A 13,831-nucleotide genomic window follows, 5' to 3' on the forward strand; every position below is an offset into this window, starting at 1 on the left:
CCAACCTCATTATTATGGCGCTACCATTCTCCATACAATCACCATTCTTCCTTAATGCTAAAAAGAAGTTACAAAATTAATAATGTTGCTTTATATTATTAATTTTGTTTATTAACTCCAAACATGCCCTTATGCATATCTAAGTGATTGGTCTTCATGTTGCTTTAAAATGACTATTGACAAGTGCTATGGTGTCGTGGGATAAGAATTGAGAAAAAGAGAGGGAAAAAAAGTAATAAAAAAAAAAAAGAATAACACAATCCAACGGTCAGTATTAATCGACCACAGTAGACCACCTATTCTAATAGTTCACATTAGACTTTGAAAATAATGTAAAAGTGTTTTGAAATTGTATTCAAAATCATTTTAATTCTATTTTCAGCTAAACGTGTTTTATTTAAAAAAATTACATTAAAAAAAAAAACTCTCCACCACCATATCTAAGTCCTAAAGTTTTAAAAATAATGATGAAAATACGTTAATAATTTTTCAAAGAAATTGAGTTTAATTGTAATGTATTATTGATTATTGATATAAATAATTTAATACCGTTAATCAATAAAAAGATATTTCATAAAAACCAATAAATTTATTATATAGAAATTGAATCAGAGGATCAAAATATTTTATATTATCAAGATTCTAAATAAATTATTTTTTAATTTAATATCATAAAAAACATGAATTCAATTTAAATATATTGATAATGTAAAAGTTTTGTATACCTACATCTCCAATGGAAGCAACTCATTTGAGTTGCTTCATGCATTGAAAAATGAAAAAAGTGGTCTTTAGTGTGCCATATCAGCATTAAGCAACTCAAACACAAATTTACTTCAATGATAAGAAACTTTAAGAAATTCAACTTTTAGAATTTTTTTTCTAATCATTTATGAACTAAATTTAAATTTTTATTAAAAAGGATAATTACGCTACAATGAAAGAAAATAAATTATGAGAAAAAATACATATTAAAAATAAAATAAAATAATAATAAATACATAAATATTATACGAAATTAATTTTCATCATTATTATTTTCGAAACGTTTCCAAATATATTCAATAAGATCTGTTTAAAATCTGGTAAGGAACGGTTGCTTGAAGAAGCAACTCTCTCTCCTTCAAGCAACTCATATTGTCACGTCAGAATCCTCCAATAAGAAGAAATCGAGATTTGAGTTGCTTTATAGGACAAGCAACTCCCATTAGAGTTGCTCTTAAAATCAATAATGATTTCTATTGTTTAATAATTAAACTCTTAAAACATTAATTAACATTTGTCATTTTAAATTAAAAAATTAACACCAATTTTTGTTTCTGACTTCAGTGATAAATTTTCAGCATCTATTTCAAGGTTTCGTCCTTTTTGGCATTTTTCTTTTCACGGTTGGATTCTTTCCGAGCTCACCCATCTTCGATTTTCTCAGCCTGTTTCATCTTATGTTTCAATAGGGTTTCTATATATTTTTCTTTTTTTTTTTCCTCCTCCGTGCCTTTTGTCCCCAGAAATTCTTAACTTCGTCGATGTTCAAGGCTCGATTTGGTACGTTTCATTCGATTTAGGGTTAGGGTTTTGTGTATGTTAGTCAATGGGTTTGTTGCATGCAAATTGGGATGTAGATTTTCGTACCGGCTTCAAATCTCTATTTGGTTCTGTTGCAGTGAGCAATGGACAGTAGCTGTTTTCCATTTTTTCGCGAAACAAAATATCAAAACTTTAAATTGTTTTGTTTTCCGAACAGGATTTTGAGTTGGGATGAATTCTGCCTTCTCTCTCTCTCTCTCTCTCACTCTCGCTCTTTTTATTTTTTTTATTTTTTATTTTTTGGTTTCGTAGTGCATTGAATTGGTGCTGCATTTACTCGACGAGCTGAAAAAGGTGGCATGGTGCAATGAACTGTTGTGTTTGGAGGGTATTATCAGTGTAACACTCTGAATTTGGAAGCGAAATGTATAGTCCAAGCATGGATTCTGCGAGGAATGCTGGTGGTGTGGCAGGAACTGTGTTAATTCCCATGCGGTTTGTGTGGCCATATGGAGGAAGAAGTGTATATCTAAGTGGTTCTTTCACCCGGTGAGTCTTTTGTAGATTACCGCACCTTAATCCTTCTGCAATCAGCACCCTTTTGGTGAAAAAAGCTCCACATTTATCTGATTTACTGTGTTGGTTTTGTGGGATTCATGTTACTTTCAAGGTGGTCTGAACTTCTACAAATGTCGCCAGTGGAAGGCTGCCCAACTGTGTTTCAAGTTATTCATAGCTTGGCCCCTGGTTATCATCAGGTCAGTTTGTAGTACAGTGCTGATACTAGATGTTGTTCGAGTGAAGCTTCATGTTCTTTTTAAATTATATGTATGTGCATGTGTGGTTGGTTGACTGGTTTTGTGGATTTCATATTTTTTATTGTATACTGCCGCCGGTCCTTTTTATAAGTCACTTTTAACTGAATCATATAGATCACTATAAGTAATTATGTAAGTTAATTTTATTTGGTTTATTAAACAAAATCATGATATATTGATTTTACCTTTCTTACTTATCATTAAATTTTCACGATAGAGGTTAGAGAGAGAATATTTATTTATCAAATTCATTTCTCATTATCGAACAACAACAAGTAGTAGCACATATTCTCAAAATCTTCGATGGCAGCAAAAGATGAAAAATAAAATTAATGCTCTATAGAAATTGTAAAGTGCCTTATAAAGTGGACCATTATTTCCTTCTAAATTATGCCTTTTAATAAGGATGGAGGAAGTGAGTATTGTTTATAAGTATATTTTGGTTGCAAAGTGTTGTGTTGGCACTGAGCTCTGTGTTGATGATAATACTTTGAAAAAGTATATGAAGCATAAGAGAAATAGGTTATTGGGAAGAAGTTATTTCCAGAGGTTTTGATTATAAGATTTATTCATAGTTTTTGCCTTTGTTTGAGATTTTGTTTTTGGATGTTTCATTTTCTCAATGAGTGCTTTTTGAGAAAGAGTATACATTACTGCTTATTTTTTAGGTTAAAGTATTTGTTTATGAAACACGTTAGTGGAATTAAAAAGATGCAATTTGAGAAACTGTTTGACTTCTATTCTTGGTGGCTTGATACTTATTACATAGTTATTTGAATGCAGTACAAATTTTTTGTTGATGGAGAATGGCGGCATGATGAGCATCAATCTTATGTACCTGGAGAATATGGGATGGTTAACACTGTTTTATTGGCTACTGATCCTAATTTTGTACCTCGTGTAACTTCAGACATGATTTCTGGATCTAGCATGGACGTGGATAATGAGGCTTTTCGGCGCATGGTAAGAGTTAGTCATAATTTGACAGTTGTGATTGTTGTTATGAGCATGACTGCTCTTTTTATGCTGTCCTGTGTGGTGAATATGTCATACTTTGGACTGAAATTTCAATGAAAATTTTTCATACTAGGTTCTATCTGGAGATTGTATTGTAACTCATTTTAGAACTCTCTGATCCTTGTCATCTCATCTGTTAAGGCCTTTCAATCTACTAATACTCATTTATGTAGGTCTATTGAGTATTGGGAATAACATTAAAAATAACAAACTATTATTATCTTATGTAACATAACTATTGTAACTTACAGTGTGTTGTAGCACATTTTTGTTCCATTTCATTTTAGAATCTGATTTTTGCCACTGTCTTGTAGCATGTTTGTTTCTCTGCTTTTTTCTGTTGAATGGAAAAGCTTTGTGAGAGATAGCTTTTCCGTTCAGCAGAGCTTTGGAATTTGGAATGTGTTAAACAAACACATTATGAATTTGTATTATTTGTTTCATTGCTTAAGAAATTTCATTGTTCAGGTCCGAGTGACAGATGACACATTAAGTAATGTGTTGTTGCCGAGAATATCAGATGCTGATGTACTGACCTCACGTCGGCGTATTTCTGCATTCCTATCTATGCACACAGCCTATGAATTACTTCCTGAGTCAGGCAAGGTTTGAAACTTTTACCATCGACCCATTGTTTTTGGACTTGCTATCTAGAATTACATAATTTGCTAATTTAGTGACACCTGGCCACAGGTTATTACCTTGGATGTTGATCTGCCTGTGAAACAGGCATTTCACATACTGCATGAACAGGTATATTTACTTTGCTTGGACAAATTTTTATAGTGACATTTCAAATATGTTGTATGATTCTGCTCTCAATGTGTTTGAATACGGGATGCTTCATGTACTTTCTTTTCTTTTACCCTGTTAGATAGACAGTAAATAACTTAAATGCTTTTGAATCCTTTTTGTGGAAATTGAGTGGTTGTTTTAAACCTTCTTGTTTTGACAATGTTCTAGCCTTTTGCTTCTTGCTTTGTATGCTCTAGATTCATCTGTAGTGTTGCTGTATGTTTATCTGTTGCTGATTAGTAGCTTGTTCATGCAACTTAAGTGAACCGGGTAATTTTACAGGGAATTCCCATGGCTCCTCTTTGGGACTTGTGCAAGGGGCAGTTTGTTGGAGTTCTTAGTGCTTTGGATTTTATTTTAATTTTAAGAGAGGTAAGTCAAGTTAAGACCATTAGCCTTTCTGTTGGCAAATTTTCTGAAAGCAAAGCTCTTGTCATTATGGCATGTAGAACAATCCAAGTATCTTGAAAAGGCTAAATATTTCACATATAATGTATGACAAATTACAGAACCTGGTAACTGAAAGAAAAATAAAAGAAAAGAAAAAAGGAGTTAGCACAATATGTTTGTTTCAAGGTATCTAGAAGACTAGAATTATTCCAAGAAAGTGAGGTTGGGAATATATCATTCCCATGCTTGGTACAAGTTTTGAAAAAATAATCCTTGTTATTACTTATCCCAGGAAAATTACATACCTGCATTTTGGTTGCACTTTATTCCCATGATGAATAGAAGTTACTTTCTGATTACTTCCCTTGCATCTTGAAAGATATTGATTTTAAGCTGTTTCCAGCATAATATGAACTGGATTCCAGAAATCAGTTGTTGAGAATCAATATCAAGATTTTCCAGATGGTGATAAACTGCAAATTCAAATTGTAAACTTCGTCTACCTTTGTTGCATGGTAATGCTTTTTAAAACTTCTTGTTCTTTTCTCAGCTAGGAAATAATGGGTCTAATCTGACAGAGGAGGAGCTTGAAACACATACCATATCAGCTTGGAAAGAAGGAAGAGAGACATCATTTTCAAGATTTTTTATCGATGTAAGTGTTTTATGTGGCATTTTCTGGCATTGGTATGTGAATGCTTCATCTTTTGATAACTTCTAGTCATGGGTCTATATAGTAATGACAATTAGTTACAAATCCTATGGGTAACTATAAAATTTACCTGCAATTTCTTGGTTATTTATCCATCAAATGGATTTGGGTCTGCGTATGGGTAATTTATCCACAAAAGAATTGTGGGTATGAGTACAGATATGCATACTATACTACCCAATTCTCCCCACACCTGCATTATTTATATATATATATATATATATATATATATATAAGGAAGGATCCATTTACTTCAAGAATAAGTCTTAATAGACTTATTTCACTCAATAACTTAGGATCTACATTAAATTTCAACAATTCAATCGTTAAATTAAATGTTTTTTTTAATGTATAGTTCAAGTCTACAAATTTTGAAAATTTTGAAAACCATATAATATTTTGTTATATAAATTCAAATCAATGTATAAAATATTTTTATGATTATCCGTCAATTTGAATTAATGAAATGAAGTATTAAATGATTTTCAAATTTTTTTAAAAATTGTAAACTTTATCTATGCATTAAGAACTTTTAATTTAATAGTTACATCGTTGAAATTTTATATTGAATATGAATTATTGAGTGGAATAAGTTTATCAAGACTTATTCTTGGAGTAAGCAAACCCCTCCCATATTTGTATGAGGAGGTTATCTTTGAATAGTTTCTTCATTTAAATTACATATTTTAATTTTAACCAATGATCTTTTTTTATTGGTTTTTCATCATTAATATTAGTATAATTATAGTATTCATGTTTTATTGGTTTGTAAAACAAGGGCATAATTGGTTACTGCATTTAAGTTGACTAAAATGAAGGTAATGAGTGTGAAAAGGCTTGGTATTTGTTGTTACCAATATTTGTGCATGCACAAAATGAATGTCTGTCATATATATTTTAAATAATGTGAACTTTATATAACTTAACAATTTCTTTTGGTAATTCTACAATAAGATGTTTGTGAACGCAGGCATATGCAAATTCTAGTCTTGTTTCAAGTGAAAAATCAGTGTAGATGATGTCATGAACTAGATAGAATATATTAGAACCTCAAATGGTCAAGTTTTTTAATGCAAATCCTGCTTTCTTGTTTTATTGTTTCAGACCAGAAGAAACTACACTATGTATCACATTAATTATGGCCTTTTCCATATCTAACAAATACAAAGGAAAGGAAATACTGTTTTCTGTTCATTGCTCATTTTTGTCTTTTGTTTATTTTTTATTTTAGTTTTTGAAATTAAATTCACCATACCGATTGGCAGTCAAGGCCAATGTATAGGGAGATTGTTTCCAAAATTGTTAGGCAGAGAATCTTTGAATGTCAATTTTCTAGATAGTTCTATTGCAATCTTCATGCAAACCCATCTCTGCTTTCGCTTGTGTAAATGTTTAATCAAATGAAGAACAATCCAGTCATTTCACTTTGTAATTTTATGGTTTAATCGAAAGCACGTCTCTTTTGCACTAACTATGCAGTTAGACAACTTATTTTTATGTTCGAACTTGGATTTGACAAATCATATCTTTCTGTGCTTAATGAGCATCTATTTAGGAAAGTCATTAAATCATTATATAATGGCCCTTATATTGATTATTTTCACTTATGCAGGCAGGGCCATATGACAATTTGAAAGATATTGCTTTGAAGATCCTGCATAATGGGGTTTCAACAGTTCCTATTATCCATTCATCTTCTGAAGATGGTTCATTTCCACAGCTACTACATCTTGCTTCACTTTCAGGAATCCTTAAATGTAAGCCCTCCCGCCCCCAACTTTCTTTGTATGGTTAAGATATGCTTAATTCTTACCATGTTGATTTTTCAGGCATTTGCAGGCATTTTAGGAATTGTTCTAGTTCATTGCCTATACTTCAACTTCCAATTTGTGCAATCCCTGTGGGCACGTGGGGGCCCAAAATTGGGGAGTCAAATATCCCGCCTCTAGCAATGTTGAGACCAAGTTCTTCGCTTACTTCAGCCCTAAACTTGTTCCTTGAAGGTGTGATTTCATTGTTTGACTTTGAACATATTGTACCAATAAAAAGCAACAGAGAATGAATAAAGAAATTGGTATTGTACTATATTTTTTTTAATTTTAGGCATTATGGGAGAGGGCACTGTCTCCATTTTGAGAAAAAGGGTTGTTTGTAAGTGATTAAACAACAAAAAAAGATGAATGTTTGGGATAAATGTAAGTAAGGACGATCCATTTTTCTTATTTAAACAATGACATTAAAAGAGATGTTTTCTTACTTGACATGATTATACTAATATAACATTTTTTTTCTTTGTTTTGTAGCTCAAGTAAGTTCAATACCAATAGTTGATGATAGTGACTCATTACTGGATATATATTGTCGAAGGTTAGTTGTTTTTCATCCATATTAATTTACATCTTGATGCCTTGCTTGAGATATTTGGAATCAATCTATGGTTCAAAGATTAAATTGTCCTATTTCTCACCTTTTCTTCCCTCCTTGCTTTACAGTGATATAACAGCATTAGCAAAGGACAAAGCTTATACACATATTAATCTTGATGAAATGACTGTTCATCAGGTAAGTTTTGTTTTTCGCCTAATAAACTTTTCTAGACAATTTCTGTTGTGAAAATAAAAAAAATACAAATATGAACAGTTCATCTTTTCTGATTAGGTAGTTCTGCTGACCATATGAAACTGGTCGCATGAGGACACTATCAAGAACTGATAGATTAAATCAGTGTTTTTCCTTTCTTACAAAGAATAAAAGAATCTAGGCAGCATTTTAATAGAGTGTTTTTCCTTTCTATTGTAGTTGTGTATTTTCAGTATCCAAGTATCTCTTGCATGCTTTATTTGTACAGGCTTTGCAATTGGGCCAGGATTCTTACAATCTTTACGAGCTGAGAAGTCAAAGATGTCAGATGTGTTTGCGAACTGATTCTCTGCATAAAGTGATGGAACGTCTGGCAAATCCTGGTAGGTTCCTTTCCCCCCTTTTTAGAATAAAGTGACTTTATGTTTTCTTTTTACATATAATCTTTGTTGCACTGCCAATTTTCTGTTTTAAACCTCGAAACCTGAATGAAATTTGACTAAAAAACTGATGTTGAACTTGAAGTGTTATTTGTTAGTTTGGTTTAGCATTAGACTTAATTTAGAAGACTGGTTGTGCTGACTGAATATTTTGGGTTCTCTAATTTGGATTCAGGTGTGAGGCGGCTTGTTATTGTGGAAGCTGGCAGCAAGCGTGTAGAAGGCATCATATCCCTGAGTGACATATTCACGTTCTTCCTCTAGTTTGAATTGGTGACCAAACATGTTTGACAGTTAGTGTGGTGATCATGACACATGCATATAGTCAGGCAACCATCATCGGCCCAGCCACAGATTCTAGAGCTTTTACACGGTGATTTCATCTTTATTTCATTGAAATACAATTGGATTGGCCTCTTGCTTCATGGCCTTGTTTTAAGATTCCAGGCTAGAGAAAGAGGCCTGTAAATTTTAGTCTGATTGCCCAAAATTTATTCATCTTCCCCCAGTCATATTATGTTCAAATATGTTGTGCTCCTAATATAGATACATAAGCAAATGGGAGCGCACAAGGTCTGTAGTCGTTTACTATTGTGAAATACAAATTTCGGGGGAAAAGTTCAGGACCAGTATTCGAAATACAATTGTTTTGTTGACCAGCTTTAGTTCGGGAAATAGTGCGTAGTTGCCATTGTCGAGTGGTGATTGGGACATATTTTCTTGTTATTTTTCTTATTCACGAAGTGGGACACGTGCGAAAGATGTGTTTTTTTATTGGTATTCCTAATACGTTGTACCATGTGCAAAAGATGTAATTTATAGATTTTATTTTTCAAAAAGAAAAAAGAGGAGTTGGAGAATGAGTGGATGGTAATGGATGAAAATGAAAGAAAATGATGTTGACTTGGTTATTTAAAAAAAAAACTTCCTATTTTTCATTAGGAATAACTTGCGTAATGAAATTTATTCAATAGCAATTTAATTTTTATTCGATTAGAAACCGGACAGAAAAACAATTCCAAAGTCGAAATGTAAGAGAGAGAATAAAGCTGGTTAGAGTACGCAATGCGCACCATAAAATACCGAATAGATTGGGCTGATTTCAAGTGAGGACTGAGGCCAAGAAAACAACTGCCTGTATATAAAAGAGAGCTATACTTCGATGTCACATGTGGATAGCTACACAAGAAGTCCAAAAACATTCCCAATTTAAGCTGCACCTACTAAGTTCCAAGTCATATTTTGTAGCAACACTGGCATTCTTATCAACCTGAATTCGCGGGGGGGGGGGGGGGGGGGGGGGGGGGGGGAAGGAAGGCATCAAGACGGTGAAAAAAAATAAAATAAAGATTACATATACAGTTTGGGAATATGTATATTAATCAGCCTGTTCAATTTGGCAATAGCATACACAAAGGTTATGGCATTTAACATGATGACATCATACATGTTACTGGTGCAGAATAGGACATGCTAGTCCCTAGCCATGATTTGATCTTTAAAAATATGTACATCTGAAAAGAGAAAAGATATATAATATTCTCTTTTCTTTCGGCTACAATTGTATAAATAGTTTCTCCCCCTTTTAAAATGTGAATATCAAATATCTGGGTCCCAACGGAGGTAGGTATCCCTTACGAGCCTCCGTAGAGATCACCTTAGCTAGAATTGAACCAGCCAAATACCCGAGTATTACAGATTTACAAACAACAAAGAAGGAATGAGTCGAATCTATGTAGGTATAAGTGCCAATATCTGATTTCTTATGATACCCATGCATTTCTTTATCTCACCATATATTGGAAGATTCTTTGAACATAATGGCTGCAAACTGGTGACAGCAGAATCTAGTACCTGAGCAACATCAGCTGGGGGAAATTGTCGTTCCGTACACTTCTGCATTTTGTATTATCAAAATATATATTAGGATGTACAGGTAAAGAATCTTGAATAGGACAACTGACTGTATTTTGTGATATTTGATTAACCTGTATGGCTGTATCTAATAACTCTTAATGTCTTTTCCAGTAAAAATCAAATTAAGTAGGATGTGATTAAACCGAATCATGAACAATGTAGCTAGGCAATGAGATATAAGTTCTGAGGGAATTTTCATTTCATTTTAGTCAGATGAGGTGTTAAGTTCAGCATCTTGTACATGACAACTTGCCAATGAATTTATACACTGGCAGTCAATTGATCCAGAGAGGCGAGAGTAAAAGAGTCTGCAGGCAGAAATGTTGTGACTGAAGCAGTAGGGTCTTCCACCGAAAGTTGACTATTGATAAAATTTGTTGCGTCCTCAATTCTTTCAACCTTACTTTCTGTCTTTCTTAAATTTGACATTGCCTGGAATGCTTTTTTATAAAATTTGCCGTCAAAGTTCATCACTAGATTATTATTGTCGGCCAGAAAGTTGGGGGGTGTGGATGTGATCCTAGGAGTGGCGTGGCTAGCTACCCTAGGAGAAGTGAAGGTGTATTGGAGGACGCTCACGATGAATTTCATGGATCAGGGGCAAGTTGTTGAGGTGAGGTGATCCTAGCCTAACTAAAACCTTGATTTCCCCCGGGCATTAATGAAGATTTCAGAAGTGGAAGTTGTATCCATGTTGTGGGTAGTTGATTCCAGTGGAAGGGATGTCGTCGTGTCGAAGAGATGGGGAATAATGATCTACCCGAGTTACAAAGAACTCAACTCCGGCAAATACTTCAGGAGTTTGACAAGATATTTTCAGTACCGGAAGGGCTGCGCTTCCAGACAGAGAAGTGGATCATCACATACCCATCAAGGCTGGGGTGGGTGGACCCGGTAAATGTTAGGCCACACTGTTTCCCCCACATATAGAAAAATGAGATAGAGAAATTGGTAGCAGAGATGTTAACGACGGGTGTCATTAGACCAAGCAACAGTCCCTACTCTAGCCCAATGAATAGTGATTTTGGTGAAGTAGGACGAAAGTTGGAGATTTTGTGCAAGATTACTGAGCATTAAACAAGGTTACAGTACTAGATAAGTCTGCTGTACCAATTATTGAAGAATTGTTAAACGGGTTACCTACATATTTCTCTAAGATTGATTTGAGAGCGGAGTCCATCATATCAGAATGCATGAGGCAAACATTCACAAGACAACTTTTCGAACTCATCAAGGCTACACCGAGTTTCTAGTTATGGCCTTGGGTTGACTAACACATCAGCCACATTTCAATGTGCTATGATTTCTACTTTGCAAGCTTTTCACGGAAATTTGTCTTATTCTTCTTCAATGATATATTGGTATACAACAGAACATGGGAGGATCATTTCAACCATTTGAAACAAGTTTTTGTGACTCTTCAACAGCAATAATTTTTTGCTAACCAAAATAAATGCAGCTTTGGCAAAACAAAAGTGGGATACCTCGGGAACATCATATCCAAGGCTGGAGTCTCTGTAGATCCTCAAGAGGTGGAAGCTATATTACAATGGCCAATGCCCAAATCCATTAAGGCTTTGAGGGATTTCTTAGGCTTAACAAGTTATTATCGGAGGTTTATATATGACTATGAGAAGATGGCTAGGCCCCTAAGGAATCTATTGAAGATGAGGAATGAATTTTGGGTGGAAAACAGCTAGCGCTGAAGCTTTCAATCAACTTCAGTAAGCCATAATACCAGTTTTGGCTATGCCTGACTTCTCTCAACCTTTTTCTGTAGAGTGCGATGCTTCCGTGAAGGGTCTTGTGGCAGTGTTGTCACAGAACAAACAACCCATTTCGTTTTTCACATGTTATATAAATACTTATTACCGTCTTTCCACTTTTCAGACCTGGTGAGGGCAAAAAAATTGTCTGGTGATCCAGAAATTTTATAAGATCCACCTCTTTGTGACGCCTCTGCCAATGCTAATGCAATCTTGTGAGTAACATTATTAGTATCAACCATTTGTTTGGACTTTGGACCCCTGCCTGGCAGATGAAAAAAAAACCGCTCCCCATTATCTTTACCAATAGACCTAATTCCTGACAAAAATCACAAACAACAAAAGGTGAGATTGTTAATTGATTTTATTTAAGCAAGAGAAAAAATCCCTTCTAAAGTTCATATATTTACAAACTATGGTATCTTCAGAGTTTAGCAGCCTGACATGTTGAGAGCAAAAGGAAATCATCCAAACTTGATCAGTCGTATTGTAACAATTAATGGTTGAAAAAACAAAAAGAAAATGTAGAGATACATGATAAAATTAAAACAAAGTAATGGCACAAATATTTTGACATGTTAACCCACCAGAATGTCTATTCTCCAACAACGACAGGCGATGCAACAGACTGTGATTAAGAATGATCTGAAAAGTGTCCATCTAATGCTTTATTGTCTCTTTGATCTAGCGAGTCGCGATTGAAATTGAAAATCTGAGAAGGAAGAAAAAGCCTCGACATTTGCAGAGTGAAAATATTCCAGAAGGAGTTGGGTTACCTGGAGAACTGTGGTCAGTGTTGAGTCCATGCGTAGATTGTTGTTTATTCGAACTCAATATATCCATCATGCAATGAATATCAAAGCATTCCATATCCCTATACCGCCAAATCCACCAACAGGTACACGTAATGTTGATCTCATGCCGTTGACAGTGATTTGAGAGAACCCAAGACATTGCATTGGCAGAGTTGCAATTCCATTTAGTCCCAGCCTTCACGTAATCTCTCAGTGAACTAACAATATTTTCATCCAGCATAATGGTTGACATTCTGTCTTCTTTTTTTTTTTTTTTTGTCTCACAAAAGAAGTCAATGACATATCGAGGACCTCATACAATATTCATTTAATGATTATTTGAAGTTTAATAATGACTAATTTGACTAGAATTTTACTTATTAAACTAATATCAGTAAAGATTTACTAGAAAAATTTTATTTTTGGTAACAAATGATCTCTTTGAATAAATATGTGTACCAAAATAAGATTTTAAAATATTCTATCTTCATTTTTATTGTCAAGAATCATACTAGCCAACAAGATTATTTATAGTAGGAACAAATATTTCCCAAAGCCTTCCCAATATTTGTAGTAGGACCAAATCCAATGATAGATTCAAATTTGGTTATCTTTTTGTAAGGAATAATCTTGGAAGCTACTCTAGGAAGTGGTTTTGAATATTACCTTTCAAACTTGATACCAAAAGAAATCGTTTGATAACATCTCAAACTAATTTAGATAGACTACAACTAGCTTGCAAAAAAGAGATGTGAGATATGCAAGTCATTTCTAGACATTTTCACTAGTTGTGAGGACTTGTTATTTGCCTTCTCTCAAATGAGAAATGCTAATTTCTCCATTAAAAAAATATTGGAAATTTTTTTTAATTTAGAATCAAACATTTAAAAAGTTACTTTAAATAATATTAAGAGATATTATAAATTAATAATATTAACATCGATTATACTAAAATTAAGGGTGTTAAATATGTCTATTTATCTACATTTTTTTGTTAGATGTAATATCTTTTATATTTTGTTTAGTTCTTTTATTATACACTATTTATTTATGTTCATTTGAAATTTAATTTATC

At 33.5% G+C, this 13,831-nt stretch overlaps 1 protein-coding gene across 2 annotated transcripts; it reads left to right on the plus strand.

The window, feature by feature from the left end:
* Nucleotides 1-1,328: 1,328 nt before the first annotated feature.
* Nucleotides 1,329-8,994, plus strand: LOC109809008 (sucrose nonfermenting 4-like protein). 2 transcript variants are annotated; one of them, XM_020372226.3, is made up of 14 exons: nt 1,333-1,545; nt 1,840-2,076; nt 2,198-2,285; nt 3,129-3,308; nt 3,831-3,968; nt 4,056-4,115; nt 4,440-4,529; nt 5,098-5,202; nt 6,872-7,016; nt 7,089-7,262; nt 7,563-7,626; nt 7,752-7,821; nt 8,108-8,222; nt 8,455-8,994. In XM_020372226.3, exons 2-14 carry the CDS (start codon nt 1,952-1,954, stop codon nt 8,541-8,543), a joined length of 1,443 nt encoding a protein of 480 aa, XP_020227815.1. In that variant the 5' UTR covers nt 1,333-1,545; nt 1,840-1,951; the 3' UTR covers nt 8,544-8,994. The 2 variants fall into 2 exon arrangements, 1 of the variants encoding a protein (XP_020227815.1); XR_002240644.3 differs by lacking the exons at nt 8,108-8,222; nt 8,455-8,994 and adding an exon at nt 7,363-7,454 and having other exon boundaries at nt 1,329-1,545.
* The last annotated feature ends 4,837 nt before the right edge of the window (nt 8,995-13,831 follow it).

The sequence above is a fragment of the Cajanus cajan genome, chromosome 5 (assembly GCF_000230855.2).
Source record: "Cajanus cajan strain Asha chromosome 5, NIPB_CcT2T_4, whole genome shotgun sequence".
Taxonomy (NCBI): Eukaryota; Viridiplantae; Streptophyta; class Magnoliopsida; order Fabales; family Fabaceae; genus Cajanus; species Cajanus cajan.

Bases quoted from the DNA above. Each gene is read 5' to 3' on its own strand.
- LOC109809008 (XM_020372226.3), top strand. From the start codon at position 1,952: ATGTATAGTCCAAGCATGGATTCTGCGAGGAATGCTGGTGGTGTGGCA. The intron at 3,969-4,055 runs GTTTGAAACTTT...ACCTGGCCACAG, and splicing joins TACTTCCTGAGTCAGGCAAG to GTTATTACCTTGGATGTTGA. The intron at 7,822-8,107 runs GTAAGTTTTGTT...TTATTTGTACAG, and splicing joins ATGAAATGACTGTTCATCAG to GCTTTGCAATTGGGCCAGGA.